At 43.4% G+C, this 16,131-nt stretch overlaps 1 protein-coding gene across 7 annotated transcripts in view; it reads left to right on the forward strand.

Annotated features, from left to right (window-relative positions):
• ZFAT (zinc finger and AT-hook domain containing) overlaps positions 1–16,131 on the forward strand; it is a 240,286-nt gene that overhangs the window by 98,676 nt on the left and 125,479 nt on the right. For all 7 annotated transcript variants that reach the window (XR_001883776.1, XR_001883775.1, XM_017863814.1 and 4 more), the window contains 3 exons: positions 241–391; positions 5,850–7,306; positions 8,127–8,359. Coding sequence is in view for 5 of the 7 variants with exons in the window: in XM_017863814.1 (XP_017719303.1) it covers positions 241–391; positions 5,850–7,306; positions 8,127–8,359 (1,841 nt within the window). In the remaining 2 variants the exon portion in view is untranslated. The remainder of the gene's footprint in view (positions 1–240; positions 392–5,849; positions 7,307–8,126; positions 8,360–16,131) is intronic.

Here is a 16,131-nt window from a genome sequence, read left to right on the forward strand (position 1 = left end):
CAAGAGGACATTTAGACAGATTATTGAAAAACTTGTTCTTACTTTCTCAAAAACATGCACACACTCTCACCCCCCCACCCCACCCAAAGAACTTAAATGTGTGAGCTGAGTGAAAACTATCTTGCGTGGGTATCAGACAGTATAGAAATATACTTCCCAGCACCATCCGCTCTGCTGCAATGGGGTCATTGCCCACTTTCGATGCCTCTCAATAAGCAATGCCTTTTGCATCAATCTCAGGTGCTACCAAGATTGTGCCAGTGGAGGCTGGGCCCCCTGAAACAGGAGCTACAAATTCTGAGACCACTTCGGCAGACCTGGTGCCTCGGAGAGGCTACCAGGAATACGCCATTCAGCAGACACCTTATGAGCAACCAATGAAGTCAAGCAGGTAAAGTGTTTTGTTCTGTAACTTTAGCCAGAGGTTGGAAGTGAGTGAACTCCACAGAGTGCAGGAAGGATCAGCATGCTTGTTCGTTTGGATCTGCTTATAAACTTGTTTATAAAAGATACTGACTCTTTGATTCAGCGGTAGAATTACCCCTCCATTGCAGCCCTCAGTGTGCTAGCAGAGCTTCCAGTGTGTTACAGAGTAGCATGCTTTTAGAACTGAGCACCAATTGGCTTAAGCCAGAGCATTTTATTTAAAGCAAACCTATTTTTTACCTTAATAAAAAGAAATAGAAACATAACTTTAGTAAAGTTTTAGATATTTATAGCTTCACATATTACAATTTAGAAAAATCTTTATTTCCTTCCTACTTTCAAAAGTAACACAAGTGTGTTGCAGAAGGCTCACATATCCCATATAATGTGGCATTAAAGTAACCTAGAGTTACTCTTTCTAGTGGTAGTTTAGTTCATGTGCTTCTATAAGTTTTTTGAAATATACTAACATATATTGGTTTAATTTTGTTGCTTTTGCAAATACTAAATACCAAAAGTACTGTTTAAAACTTTTAAAAAAGCTTACTACACCTTGAAAGTCTTTCATTTTAGTACACAGTTTAAAAAGCTGTGTTTGCTGTTATGTGGATGTATTTTAGTTTATATGGCCAGTTTTTCCTGTTACAGACAAAGCAATGATTAACGTTTTGGTGCATACATCTTTCCATACTTCAAGACTTCCTGTGGAATCAATTGCTAGAGTTCAAACTGCTACAGCAATGGATATGAGTACCTAGTGCTTAACTGACATTAAAAACTGTCTTCTAGATACACTGGATCGGTTGACCACCCTTAGCAAACCAGTGTGTTTCTCTACACTCTCCCCAAGTTGTCTGTCTTTAGCCTGTACCTTCTGAAGTCAGTTAACAAACTCTGATCCCCAGAGGTCTGAAAACATTTCTCCCAACTAGAAGGAAAGACAAAGAAAATGCCTGTTGCCAGTGGTTTTCCTCTGTTTCTGGAAGAAGAGAAATGGGGTGTTTTTGAGTAGAACATAAGCTTTAGAATGAAATAGACCTAGGCTGGCTGTAGACTATTCTGTGTAAGTTCAGCTCAGCAAATTGAGCACCTCTGATGTGCTGGGCACTAGTGATATGACAAAGAATCAGACAGATGCAGCCCCTGCCCTCATGAAGCTTATACTCCATTGTAACTTGACACAGGTTACTTTGCATCTAACATTTGTTGCACAATTTTAAGACTGTCTAATAGAATTTTAGTTTAATAGTGAGAATAAGAGATAAAATATGCAAAGTGCCTGGCACATGTAATGCTCTCATTAAATTAATTATTATATCATGTGGGATGCTTCATTAATTTGTAGCCTCAGTCCTCTATTCTTGTAAATGTGAACAACTGAATTTATTGATGAAGTTGTAAAAACACTCATTCCTTTGGTGAATTCGTAATAGAATTAAGTCTCTAAAATCATTCTGTGTTTTAAGTCAGGTTGATTTGTAGCCTTAATTAATTATCTTCACAATATTTCAAGGTCTGTTGGGGAGGGGTTCAGCTAAATGTTAATCTAGTTACAGGTAAATACACTGCATATTTAATCAACAGATCTAGGCTATATTTTTGTTGTCATGCATTCTATTAATATTTTATTGTATAAATTATAACATAACTATGAAAGAGATGTTTTGCATAAGGATTTTACTTGGTAAAATACAGGTTAAAACTTTTAGGCTATATAATTCTTCTCTCATAACAAATGATACAGAGTTATTATATAACAAATTTTGGAAGTTCAGAAAACTGAGGGAAAATAGTCATTTATGATTTTATTACCCAAAGATAATCACTTATTATTTTAAATGTGTTTCCTCCCAGCCTTTTTTTCAGCATGTACATTTTATAAAATTGAGTTTATATTTTATATGCGGTTTTGTATCTCACTTTTTAAAAGTCTTTTTTTTTTTTTTCCTGAGACAGACTCTCACTCTGTTACCCAGGCTGGAGTGCAGTGGCACAATCTTGGCTCACTGCAGCCTCTGCCTCCCAGGTTCAAACGATTCTCTTGCCCGTTCTCTTGCCTCAGCCGCCTGAGTAGCTGGGAATACAGGTGTGCACCACCATGGCCAGCTTTTTTTTTTGGATTTGCAGTAGAGATGGGGTTTCACTATGTTGGCCAGGCTGGTCTTGAACTCTTGACTTCAAGTTAGCCACCCGCCTTGGCCTCCCAAAATGCTGGGATCACAGGCGTGATCCACTGTGCCCGGCTGTCACTTTTAAAAACTTAATCACATTACATTTATATGCGTTTGTTACTCAAATTAATCACAAACATTTTGCTTTATAGCAACAAGGCATAACTTCATAAGGATATAGTGTAATCAGCTCAACTGTTGACAGTAGAGCCAACAAGATCTTTTAAAAATGCTCATCTGATTGTTACCCTTTTGGGCTTTGCCTTGCTCTTAGGGGTACAGGGGACTTCCAAGACTAGCCCTGCCACCTCTAAGCCTTGTCCACCTGCTGTGGTTCCCCAGTACTCTTGCTCCTGCCGTCTGCTCCAGCCATCTGGGCCTCTTTTCACTTCCTTAGTCTCTTCTTGCAGGCACCCCTTCCTCTTCCTGAATGCCTTTCCTCCCTCTTTCTTAGTTAATGCTTATCTGTCCTTCAGCTTTCTGCTCAAATGTCTTGTCCTCAGGGAGGCCTTCCCTGTCCCTAGACCAAGTCAATGTACCCTGACTGGACTCTCAGCGTGTCTGGCCCTTATCCTTCTCACAGGGAGCCTGATGGTCCTTGTCTGCTTACTTTTATATTTGTTATGTAGGCTGGCCTATGGCACTTTCTGGAAGGTGAGTTCCAGAGAGCAGGGCTGTGCTTGTTTTCGTTCCCTTTTGTATCCTGAGTACCTGGAACACTTTTTAAAGGGAATGAATAAGTGAAGAAAGATAAACATGCAAACAAACTAGTTCCCTATGTTGGTACCTTCAAACAGCTTCCCATTCTTAACTATTGTGGAAAATGAGCCATGAGCACCATCATCTGAAATTTGTATTCTTTCTTTTGGATAAATTCCCAGAAGTGGAATAACTGAATTAAGGAGTATGGCCTTTTAAAGTTCTGCTGGATTTCTTTGTAAAAGCAGTGGTGAGAGTACCTCTCTGAGGAGGCAGCATTTGGAGTAAAGTGACTTCATAGAACTCGCATGGACATCGAAGCTCTGGCATCGGTTCACTGTCACAGTCAATGACTTGGACTTAAGAGTCAGATGGAGGCTGTGTAGCATCCTCATCAGATTCACTATCCTCGAGGGGAACCGGGGCATTAAGGGCCTTACCAGGTATTTGCCTAATAATACAAAAAATCAGAGCAAAAGATTCTCCTGTGACCATTTAGATCTTGCAGTAGAAGAGAAAATATGCAAAGTCTTTATTTATTTATTTAATTAATGTTATGAATCCAGAGTTTCTTTCTTTGGCATTCTTTGTGCCAATAATATGTATCACCTTCTGGATATCTTTGTCATTTGAGAAAGATCCAAATTACTTTCCTTAAATTAGCCTTGGGCTTAGCATGCAGGCATACTAGTAACTTCCGAATTTAAATATTGTAATTACATCATATGAATTGTAGCCTCTGGTATTTATGGACTGCAATCCATTTAAATATTTTAAATTTAAAGACAAGGCCACCTGTGTTGATCAGACACAGTTGTTTGGATAGTTTTATAACTATAGACTTTACAGTGAGAGTGGGTTCAGTTGAATGATACCTTGTTAATAGCACTACATGATTATTAGTACGTTTGAGGTCCTTTTTGGATAACCTGGACACATTGTCCAGAGAAAGCAGTTACAGCTGGAGAAGAAGCCTCATTTGCCTCCTTAGACTCATCTGTCAGTGCCTGTCCCTGGTTCCTATTGTGGTAATTTGGTGATTGCCATTTGCTGGTTTCAGAAACAAGGCTTGGCCATTCCAGCAGCAATGGAAACCCCACACAGGGAGCCTTCTTTGCAGCACAGTCACTCTGGGGCAGGGTCGCTGCGTGTCAGTGATTTCAGGCAGTAGAGAGGATGAGCATGCACGTGTAGGCTCTAGAGTCGGCGTCTTCCTAGATTCAAGTCCTGGCTTCACCACTTACCAATTGTACAACATGGGGCAAATACTCAGTTTTCTCATCTGTAAAATGAGTATAACAATACAGATGGGATTAAATACTTAGCATAGAGCTTATCATACTACACATACTCAATAATTATTAGCTGTTATTATTACCATCTCATTCAGCACACACATTGCTGTATTGAAAGAGAGAGAATTCATGAGGCAGGCGGACCATGCTTTTATTCTTCACCACATGCATAAAATCTGACACAGTATCTGAAACACATTGGCAGGTGTTAACAAATGGTGGCCATTTATGAATAAATGGAATACGAAGTTAATAAACAGCAACCCTATTTTCCCCATCTGAGTTCTAAACCAACCGTGATAGAGGGGGAGGAAGATGGAGAGCCACACGCCAGCTCTATGACTGACAGAGATGTGGAGGAGAACACTGTGGTACAAGTCAGCAGGAGCCTCCTGTTACTGCCTGCAGAATGAGATAGACTTTCTCTCCCACCCGCAGTCCTGGATCACTCTGGCCAGGCTCACAGAGGCCTAGCTGGCTAAGTGCCCACTGTATCCCATGCTCACCCCAGCCAGGCACATCCTCACCAGAAATAGGCAGAGCTCAGCTCGTGACTTAGGTCCTGCTCTGAAGTCACCAATCAAACACATTGGTCCTCTTTTCTTGAGAGGAAGTAAGGATGTGGAGAAAGGCCACTAATGGGTGGCCCTCACATGGAAACTTGCAGAAAGGAAAGGAGTCACCCCCAACAGTTGGTTGAATGAATAGGCAAGTCTGGCTTTACCAGGCTATTGAAAAGCTGGTTGCCTCCAGTCTTATGCAGCAGACTGAATTCATTCCTTTAAGACTAGTCCTGTTAAAATATCACAGAACCACCTAGGTCAGCTTGGAACACAGCTAATTATTGTTGTGCATGTAGTAGACGGCACACCTGTCCTTCCGCTTCCATCTTCCTTTTTTTGCTTCCCTCTTTCCTTTTCTTGAAGCCCCAGTCCAGACAGACATCTCTTCCTCAAGTTTTCTCAGCTACCCTAATCCAGGTTAGAGGTCTTTTTCCTTTTTTGCTGTGTGCGTATTCCTATCAATACATACCACGCTGTCATGCAAACATTTGCCAACCTGTCCTCCCTCCCACAAGACTATGAGCTCCTGAAGGAGCCCTCTGATCCTGTTTGTTGAGTGAATGAATGCACCCATCCAGTGTCTGTCTAGTTTCGTTCACTTTTCAGCCTTTAGTGTTTGGTTCATAACAAGGATGTAGAGTTCATGAGGAACGTCCAAGGTCTCCAGATGTAACCATACTGTCATCTGTTTCTAGGCTAGGTCCCACTCAGCTCAAAATCTTCACTTGTGAATATTGCAACAAGGTCTTCAAGTTCAAGCACTCGCTGCAGGCCCACCTGAGGATCCACACCAATGAAAAGCCGTACAAGTGCCCCCAGTGCAGCTACGCCAGTGCCATCAAGGCCAACCTCAACGTGCACCTGCGCAAGCACACCGGCGAGAAGTTCGCCTGCGACTATTGCTCGTTCACCTGCCTGAGCAAGGGCCACCTCAAGGTGCACATCGAGCGGGTGCACAAGAAGATCAAGCAGCACTGCCGCTTCTGCAAGAAGAAGTACTCTGACGTCAAGAACCTCATCAAGCACATCCGAGATGCACATGACCCGCAGGACAAGAAGGTCAAGGAGGCCTTGGACGAGCTCTGCCTGATGACGAGGGAGGGCAAGCGGCAGCTGCTCTATGACTGCCACATCTGTGAGCGGAAGTTTAAGAATGAGCTGGACCGCGACCGCCACATGCTGGTCCACGGAGACAAGTGGCCTTTTGCCTGTGAGCTCTGTGGCCATGGGGCCACCAAGTACCAGGCGCTGGAACTGCATGTCAGGAAGCACCCCTTTGTGTATGTCTGTGCCGTCTGCCGCAAGAAGTTCGTCAGCTCCATCAGGCTGCGCTCCCACATCAAAGAGGTGCACGGGGCTGCCCAAGAGGCCTTGGTCTTCACCAGTTCCATCAACCAGAGCTTCTGCCTCCTGGAGCCTGGTGGGGACATCCAGCAAGAAGCTCTGGGGGACCAGCTGCAGCTAGTGGAAGAGGAGTTTGCCCTCCAGGGCATGAATGCACTCAAGGAAGAGGCCTGTCCTGGGGACACTCAGCCGGAGGAGGACCGGAAGGAGCCGGAGGCCCCTGGGGAAGTGCCTGCCCCAGCCATTCACCTGGCCTGCCCACAGGCCGAAAGCACAGCCCTGCCACCCTGTGAGCTGGAAACCACTGTGGTCTCCTCCTCAGACCTGCATTCTCCAGAGGTGGTTTCAGATGATTTTTTGTTGAAAAATGATAGCTCCTCTGCCGAGGCTCATGCTGCTCCTGAGAAGCCCCCAGACACACAGCACACAAGCTCAGTCCAGACGCAAGGTGAAGTGATCACACTACTGCTATCCAAGGCCCAGGGTGCTGGGTCAGACCAGGAGAGCCAGGGCGCCCAGAGCTCCCCAGGGGAAGGGCAGAACATGGCTGCGCTTTCAGCTGGTGACTCAGATCCCAGCAGGTGTCTCAGGTCAAACCCAGCCGAGGCCTCAGACCTCCTCCCTCCAGCAGCTGGTGGTAGGGACACTGTCACACATCAGCCTGACTCTTGCAAAGCTGCCCCTGAGCACCGGTCAGGCATCACCGCATTCATGAAGGTCCTGAACAGTTTACAGAAGAAGCAAATGAACACCAGCTTGTGCGAGCGGATCCGGAAGGTTTATGGAGACCTGGAGTGTGAATACTGTGGTAAGGAAAGGCAGCGCCGGTGCGTGGCCCTGTCCACTCCCATCACGCTGTGGTCACCTCGCATTTGATTTGAGCTCACATCTGTTTGCAAAGAACACCTTCTAAGTGAGCCACCCTCCTCCACTGTAGATAGGAACGGTGACCGCTGTGTGGCAGTTAGCGCTTGGAGTCTTATGGAGGCGGCCGGGATGGTCCCACAGTTGACCGTGTTGACCTGGTCAGGTGTGTGTGCTGAGGGTTACCCATGACCTCTACCAGAACTCTAACTAAGAAGAATCTTTCTTCTGGCACATGACAAGTTTAAAGTTGAGCTTTAAATTGTGGCCAACTACTAGATCAGCCAAGAGAGGTTACAAAAGTTACAAAAGTGGCTGCAGCTCTCTGTAGGGAGGTCCCAAATAGCACCCTGCAACTCACAATGAAAGCATGGCTCTTGGAACTCCTGGGGAGCTGGCGGTGCAGGATATCGAAAATCCAGCTCCAGACCTGCTGTCCCAGGAGGGCCAGTAGAACTTAGAGACTAGCAGATTTATGCATGTACATCATGGTATTTGGTGCCATAACTGGTTCTCAGTAAACACTGACTTTCTCCTCTGCTGGCCCTGACATCATGCAAAAAATAGTAGCACCCTTAATATTTGCAACCTCCCACCTTTGAAAAGTAATTTTCAGGCAGAAATGTGGTGAAAAGTATGAAGGGCGACCCGGACAAGTGCAAGAGGGAGATAAATATGGTAGATACAAAATAATAATAATTTAAAAAATTCAAAATCAGTCAAAAAAAAAGCTTCCTTGTTCTCATGTGAAAATATTTTTTTAGGCAAACTTTTTTGGTACCAAGTGCATTTTGATATGCATGTCCGCACCCACACCCGGGAACATCTGTATTATTGCTCCCAGTGTCATTATTCTTCCATCACCAAAAACTGCCTTAAACGCCACGTAATTCAGAAACACAGTAACATCTTGCTGAAGTGTCCCACTGACGGCTGTGACTACTCGACTCCAGATAAATATAAGCTACAGGCACATCTTAAAGTTCACACAGCGCTGGTAAGTAGCAAGCCCAAGCGGCAGCCCCATCTCCCCTGGGTGCTCATTGCTTTCTCAAGTTTATGCAAGTTTATTTCTCAAGTCGGTGTCCCCGCTATAGGTCAGCCCTGAAAACAGAGAGAGGTCCTTCTCCTTACACAGCTGTGTGCGTGACAGAGGCTTCCCAGGTTCTTTTTAACAGCAAGAGTCTCTAATATGTTGGAAAAAGAGATTAGATGGAACAAATTGTTTCCTGTGCAAATTTTTTTAGCATCAGATAAAGTCTACAGAAGAAATATCTATAGAGTAGAAGTATAGTCAGAATTTCTTAAATGACATTTTAAGGAATAATTAATAGCAGAGATAACAGTAATAGCTGCTACTGAATGTGGTTGAGAGGTTGAATTAGATAATGCTGTAAAGTGATGAGAACAATATTTGGTTCATAGTAGATGTTGATGACCACTATTGTCACAGTTTTGTGTTACTTTAATCTCTGAGAGAGAATGTCTTTGAAGCACGTTTATTTTAAAAAAGTGATATGTTAATTCAAGATGCTGTTAGTATTCATGAAGGTAAATTTCTTTAGGGCTTTGGTGGAGGATCTCGTAACACAATGAATGAATGTTTATTTTTGCAAATTCTAATCTAACTCAAGAGTCTGACACCTGAGAGTGATTTGAGACTTAAAGTCATAAAGGAAGCACATCTGGCCCCAGGTGTGGTTCTGTTTTAATTGAATGCCTTTTATGCTACAGACAGCAAAAAGTGAAGCTTCAGAAATTTGATGTGCTACCATGGTTTCCTGGCATAAAAATCATAGCAGTTTGTCACTAAGGGTCAAGTCAGGGTGTTTAGGTGTAGTGAGTAGGTCAGAGCATGGGCTTTGGAGTTGGACACCTGGATTCGAACACTGTCTACAGCACTCTCACAGGCCCTGTGGCCTTGGGCAAGTCACTTGTCTTTCCTGAGACCTATATGAAATAGCCTTCCGTATAAGATACGTATTTTTAAAATATCTATTTTATATACATCCACACACATATGCATATATACACACATACACAGATGTGTATGTACTTGTATTTATACACATGCTTATACACACCTACACACATACACTTACATGCACACACACACACACACATATGTACAGTACTCTAAAGAACTTGGCACAGTGCTTGTCACGTAGTTGACTGTGTACCCGCTATTGCATGTCACTTGGCACTTCTCAGTACACATCCTCTCTCCTTCCTTTTCTTTCTCTCTCTCTCTCTCTTTGAGTAGCATGTGAAGGCACGTTGTTTGTAATTCTTCATGGAACTGCTGTTATGTAGATACTGCTTCCAGTACACTCTTATGGCTGGGAAAAGTGAGGTGGCAGAATTCATTAAAGTGATTTTGCTGGAAACTCATACGAAGTCAGGAGGGAGTGAAGCCAGTACGAGAACAAATTCTTGGGAGAAGCTTTTGAATATGGCAATAAAGACTAGGAAGCAGACTGCTGGGTTTTCACCCTGGCTCCCCCGTTTACCACGTTTTTAGCCTTGGGATAGGTCATGTGACCTATTTGCCTCAGTTTACCCATCCTTGGGTGAGGATGAAGTGAGAGAATAGACGTAAATGTCTCAGAACAGTGCCTGGCATGGAGCAAGCACTGGGTGTCCTGGACTGTTACCATCATTGATTCTACTTCTGCTTTTGGAACTTGCTGCTCTGGATTTAGAGATTTTGAAACATAGGCTGAAAGAATGACAAGAAAAAGGAAGTTGTAAGTGAGCTTTACCACCTGGGACTGTATGTATTCTTCCACACCCAAATCTTGCCTGCCTGTTGTGAGGGACCCACGGTTCAGCCCAGAGATTTTCTTCCCCCAGCTGCTGATGCCTGGCCTCCTGGCCACGTCCCTGGGCCTCATGATCAGCGGGGGAGTGTCAGGAAGGTGCGCAGAGATCTTTGGCCCCAGTCTCATCTGCCTTCATTCTTCTTAATAAACCAGCATTTAAAGAGGTTTCTCTTTTCAACTTTCTATGGTTATGAATCTTCCTACTGAGAGGCTTATCTCTTCAGTGTGAACATGTAGGATGGCATCTGGGGAAATACATGTTGGGGGAAAGGGAAGGAACAGCTGCTGTCGTTATCCTGTGGGTCAGCTCCTTGTGCAGTCTTAATTCTCATATTACTTCTAGGAGTTGGAGTATTTCCTCCACGGGGCAGATTAGGGGCCTGGCATTACAGAGTCATTTGATAATTTGCTCATGGCTGTGCCATTGGTAAGGGACAGAGACTAGAAGTTAATTCTAGATCCTTGAGGAATCACCATACTGTTACTGAGTATATACCCAAAGGATTATAAATCACGCTGCTATAAAGACACATGCACACGTATATTTATTGCGGCACTATTCACAATAGCAAAGACTTGGAATCAACCCAAGTGTCCGTCAGTGACAGATTGGATTAAGAAAATATGGCACATATACACCATGGAATACTATGCAGCCATAAAAAAAGGATGAGTTCATGTCCTTTGTAGGCACATGGATGCAGCTGGAAACCATCATTCTCAGCCAACTATCGCAAGAACAGAAAACCAAACACCGCATGTTCTCACTCATAGGTGGGAATTGAACAATGAGATCACTTGAACTCGGGAAGGGGAACATCACACACTGGGGCCTATTATGGGGAGGGGGGAGGGAGGAAGGGTGGCATTGGGAGTTATACCTGATGTAAATGACGAGTTGATGGGTGCTGATGAGTTGATGGGTGCAACATACCAACATGGCACAAGTATACATATGTAGCAAGCCTGCACGTTGTGCACATGTACCCTAGAACTTAAAGTATAATTAAAAAAAAAAAAAAAAAGAGAAGGGAAGATAAATACATGTTTTCACTTAAAAAAAAAAAGAAAAGAATTTAAGCCCACATTCTCACCACTGCCCGGGGCTGTCCATTTTGTTGTAGTTGGTCATTAACATCAACCACATGGTTCTTGGTAGGTCTCTTGGACACTTGTCCATCATCCCTAGGAATGTGGTTGAGGCAGATGTGCCATGAGGGCAGGGACTGTGTTGATTCTTTCTGTGCTGTTAAGTGGCAGTTGTGCTTTATGCTACGATAATAAAATTTCTATGCAACTAACTGCAAGAGAAGAGCAGTGTGCTGAATAAGGGGGTGTGACTCAGTTGACCTTGTAAAAAAGATATGCTGGCCTGCTTCTCATTAGCTCTCACGTTTTCTTAGAAGTTGTACATTTAACTTCAATCTTTTCCCTCACTGATATTTGCAGTTCTTCCAGCTGAGACACTTTTAAAGGTGAATGTATTGCCACTGCTTCCAAAGCCAGCCAGCGCTGGCTGGAGGCCCACTCCCCTATGTGTCAGGCATTGAGATTTTCAAGTAAGACCTGGTTCCTGCCTTCAGGGTGCTCTTGGTTTTGTGAAGGGGGAGCTAAACAAGTAAAAAGTAATGGCAAAATGGCAACGTGAGAGGGACAGTGACATCAATACAACAGGGTATTCCCCCCAAAAAACAATTTGCCTGGAAAGGACCTGGGAGGAAGGGTTCTGAGGGCTGTCTCGAGGAAGGGGTTCTGAAGTTATGAGTAGATTTGGGCCAGGAAAGAGAGTGAGGAGGAAATTCCCAGTAGAGTCAACAGCACAAACCAAGGGGAAGCTTTTTGTATTTACTCCAGGATGTTGAATTACTAAACATTTTCCATGAAGCAGGTGGACCATATTGCCAACATAGTAAGATAGCATGATTTATGAAAACAGGTTCCAGGATTTTTAGTTTAGACAACATTTGTCTTTTGAGCCTGCAAATTATTTTTGTAATGAAGCCAAGGGTACCAAGAAAATGCTGATGCAGTAAAAAAAAAAAGAAAGAAAAGAAAAAAAATTCTGCTTTTCCTGAATGAAGACTCTTTTGATCTGATAATAAAATTGCTATCGCCAAGTGTTTTAAATAGAATTCTGTATTTTCAAGAACAGTTAAGGTAAATTTTTTTTGGTAACAGCTTTACTTTATCAAGATATATTTTACATAGCATACAGTTTGCTCATTAAAGTGTGAAATCAAATTTTTTTTTTTTTAGTATATTCACGGAGTTGTGCAACTATCACCACAGCTAATTTCAGAGCTTTTTCATCATCCCATAAAGGAACCTGGTGCCCATCAGCTGCCATCCCTTGTTCCCCTCCCTGAGCCCTAGGCAGCCACTAATCTGCTTTCTATATCTGTGGATTTGCCTGTTCTTTCTTTCGTATGAAATTTCGTTCATTTCTTATGAAAGAAATAATAAAATATGTATATCCAATACAGTCTTTTGTGACCCATTTCTGTCACTTAATTCATCCATGGTTTCCTTTTTATAGCTGAATAATATTCCATTGCATGGATACACTGCATTTCATCAGTTGATGGCATTTTTTAGTGGTAATTTCACCAAGACAGTACCTCCCAACTACAGGGTGTTTTAAATCCACAGAATTCAGTCTAATTCTTTGTGAAATCGCCTGAGAAAGCATGGAGGTTAATTCTAGGAGGTTAGGTATTTACCTTTCCTTAAAAGGGTTTTCAAAAATTATGAAGTGTCAAAAATTATCCATGTTTTCGTCACCACCCACCAGTATTTAGCTGTGTCATTGTCACTGTTCTGACACTTGTACCGTCTTTGCTGCCGTGAAATGGATAAAACTGGGAATTTGGAATTATAGGACGGGACTCTGGCTCTGTGTCTGTGGACTGTGCAGACTGCTTGGTCTTTATTTCCCTTTACCTGAAAGTGGAGTGAAAAAATACTTCCCTGCTTTCTCTGGATGGTGGTGGTGCTCCAGTGGGATAGCATGACTGTGCTTTGTGATGTCAGAGTGCCTTATGGGTGTCCATGTGGTTGATCTTGGGACTGTGATCATGGCAGGGTGTAGCTGGGTCAGGAGAATGGTGCTGTTTTGATCAGGAAATGCACGGGACCTGGGACGAGACCTTGCACCAGTGTGGGCCTTGGTTTCCTTACCTGTGACCCTAGAGATGGAAGCAGGTATTGTAATTCTGGCTGCCTGGCCTTCTGCATTTGTTTCAGCATTTACTGCTTTCAGCACAGATTCCCATGAAGAGCAAAAACGAAGGAGATTAAAAGTAGCCATCTCCCCGACCTGCCCCTCAGATGGGCCCATATCCAAGTTCTTTCCAGTTGCACCAGGACTGTAGGATGATCTGGCTAAGTACCTGTTTCTGTGACTCTTAGAACCATTTATTAGCCAAGGATAAACCTAATGATTGGAAAGAATGTGTACATTCAACGAAGTTTCTTCCCACTACCTCCTTCTTCCAGTTAGTAACTAGATGATGTCAACTTATAGTCAAAGATGTCTTGGCATTAAGGAAATACGGGGACCTAGTCAAGAGAGTGAGTCAGTGACATTTCTGGAGCAAATCCACTGTTTACAGAACTGTGCAAACTTTATGAAGGGGGCACTTGAGCAAACACAGTTTTGGTAGGATGAGAGGAGGCTTTAGGTTCTGATATGCCTGAGTTCAGACCCCATATCTGTCTCTGTCTCTGTGATTTGGGGCAAATCCTTAGCCTCCCCGACCCTCAGTTTTCTCATCTGTAAAAATGGAGATAAAAAGTACTTTTCTCTGCCTCTTTGGATTATGAGGACTGCATTAGAAAATATGTATTGTACAGAACACCCAAGTCAGCATTCTCTCTCTCTCTCTCTCTCTCTCTCTCAAAAACAAAACAAAACAGCAACAACAAAAATCCATTAGAAGGTTATGAAATCAGTTTAGTGACTCACAGCTAGGATATCTTATAAATGAAACAGAATAAAATAAAATAGAACTTGTCAGCATTATTCACCTCTACCAAGTGTAAGTATTATTTTCAGAGGCGTTTGTTTCAGTGTTTAAATGTTTATCTGTTAGTGTGTGCATGAATGTGCTGCGTGGTGCTGTCAGATGGGTGACCCCTGTGGGTCTCCTTAAATACATATTTAGTGGCCTAAATCACATAATTCATGACCTCCTCAGTCAGAGTCACATGGTGATAATTGTTATGAATGAGATTCCTGAGCTCTTACCTCCACCATAATTTGAGGTGGGATCTGATAATCTGTTATTTAAAGTTCCTCCTGACACAAAAGTGAAGGGGCCAGCCCCTCCACACCTGTGGGTACTTCTCCTCAGGTGGAATGAGAGACAAAGTATAGAGAAAGAGAAGTGGGCCCAGGGGACTGGCGCTCAGCGTGCAGAGGACCTGCACCGGCACCGCTGCCTGAGTTCCCTCAGTATTTATTAATTACTGTTTTCACTATCTCAGCAAGAGGAATGCAGCAGGAGAGCAGGGTGGTAGTGGGGAGAAGGTCAGCAAGAAAATATGTGAGCAAAGGACTCTGTGTCACAAATAAGTCCAAGGGAAAGTACTATGCCTGGATGTGCACGTAGGCCAGATTTATGCTTTTCTCCACCCAGACATCTCAGTGGAGTAAAGAGTAACAGAGCAACATTGCTGCCAACATGTCTTGCCTCCCTCCACAGGGCAGCTTTTCTCCTATCTCAGAATTGAACAGATGTACCATTGGGTTTTATACTGAGACATTCAGGGGCTCCCAGGGGCAGGCAGGAGAAAGTGGCCTTCCTGGATCTCAACTGCAAGAAGCCTTCCTCTTTTATTAATCCTCTTCAGCACAGACCCTTCACAGGTGTCAGGTTGGGGGACAGTCGGGTCTTTCCCATCCCATGAGACCATATTTCAGACTATCACATGGGGAGAAACCGTGGCCAATACCTGGCTTCCCAGGGCAGAGGTCCCTGCGGCTTTCCGCAGTGCATTGTGCCCCTGCTTTATCGAGACTGGAGAACAGCGATGAGTTTTACCAAGCATACTACCTGTAAACATTTTGTTAACAAGGCACATCTTGCACAGCCCTAGGTCCCTTAAACCTTGATTCCATACAACACATGTTCCTGTGAGCTCAAGGTTGGGGCAAAGTTATAGATTAACAGCATCTCAGGGCAAAGCAATTGTTCAGGGTACAGGTCAAAATGGAGTTTCTTATGTCTTCCCTTTCTTCATAGCCACAGTAACACTCTGATCTCTCTTTCTTTTCCCTACACAAAAGTGTGAGGCAGCAGGAAGTGGAGCATCTGGTGGATGTTTATGATATGCCAGTTTATTCCCTTTCTTTCTGACCTGTGTTGCTTCTCAGAAAACCTCAAAGATAACCTGATGCTAAGGGTCTTGCAGCAGTTACAGCCCGAGCTTGGGAGTTGGTGCATTTGATGTTGCATTCTGACTCTGGGACTTAGAAGTGGTGTGGCTCCATAACCTAACAAATCCCCTGGAAAGGAAGCCGACGGGACCCAATTCCATGGGAATTTAGCGAGATTATGTTTGTAAGGGACACAGCATAGTCCCAGGCGTGTAGGGAGGGGCCTGTCCAGAGTAATTCATCCTTCTAATCCTCCTTTTTAGGAGGAGGAGGAGGAGGAGGAAGAAGAGGAATAGTAATAGTGATTGATGGTGGTGCATCTATTGAGTCTGATGGTCTCCCAACAAATGTTTAGAATACTTACTTAACCTTTGTCATTGAGAAACGCATAGTCTTTCTTTGGCTATAAAGGTACACATATTTAAAAGAAATCTTACATGTACTTTCTGGAGATAAGCTAAAATAATATGTTGCCAACAAAGCACTGAGAAGCTAGAGGAAGCTACTTTCAATCTCTTTCTGGAAATAAATGGATGCACGCAGTCAGTATGTGTACTTTTAAAGTAGAGG

Source organism: Rhinopithecus bieti, unplaced genomic scaffold (assembly GCF_001698545.2).
Source record: "Rhinopithecus bieti isolate Rb0 unplaced genomic scaffold, ASM169854v2 scaffold_72501, whole genome shotgun sequence".
In the NCBI taxonomy this organism is placed as follows: domain Eukaryota; kingdom Metazoa; phylum Chordata; class Mammalia; order Primates; family Cercopithecidae; genus Rhinopithecus; species Rhinopithecus bieti.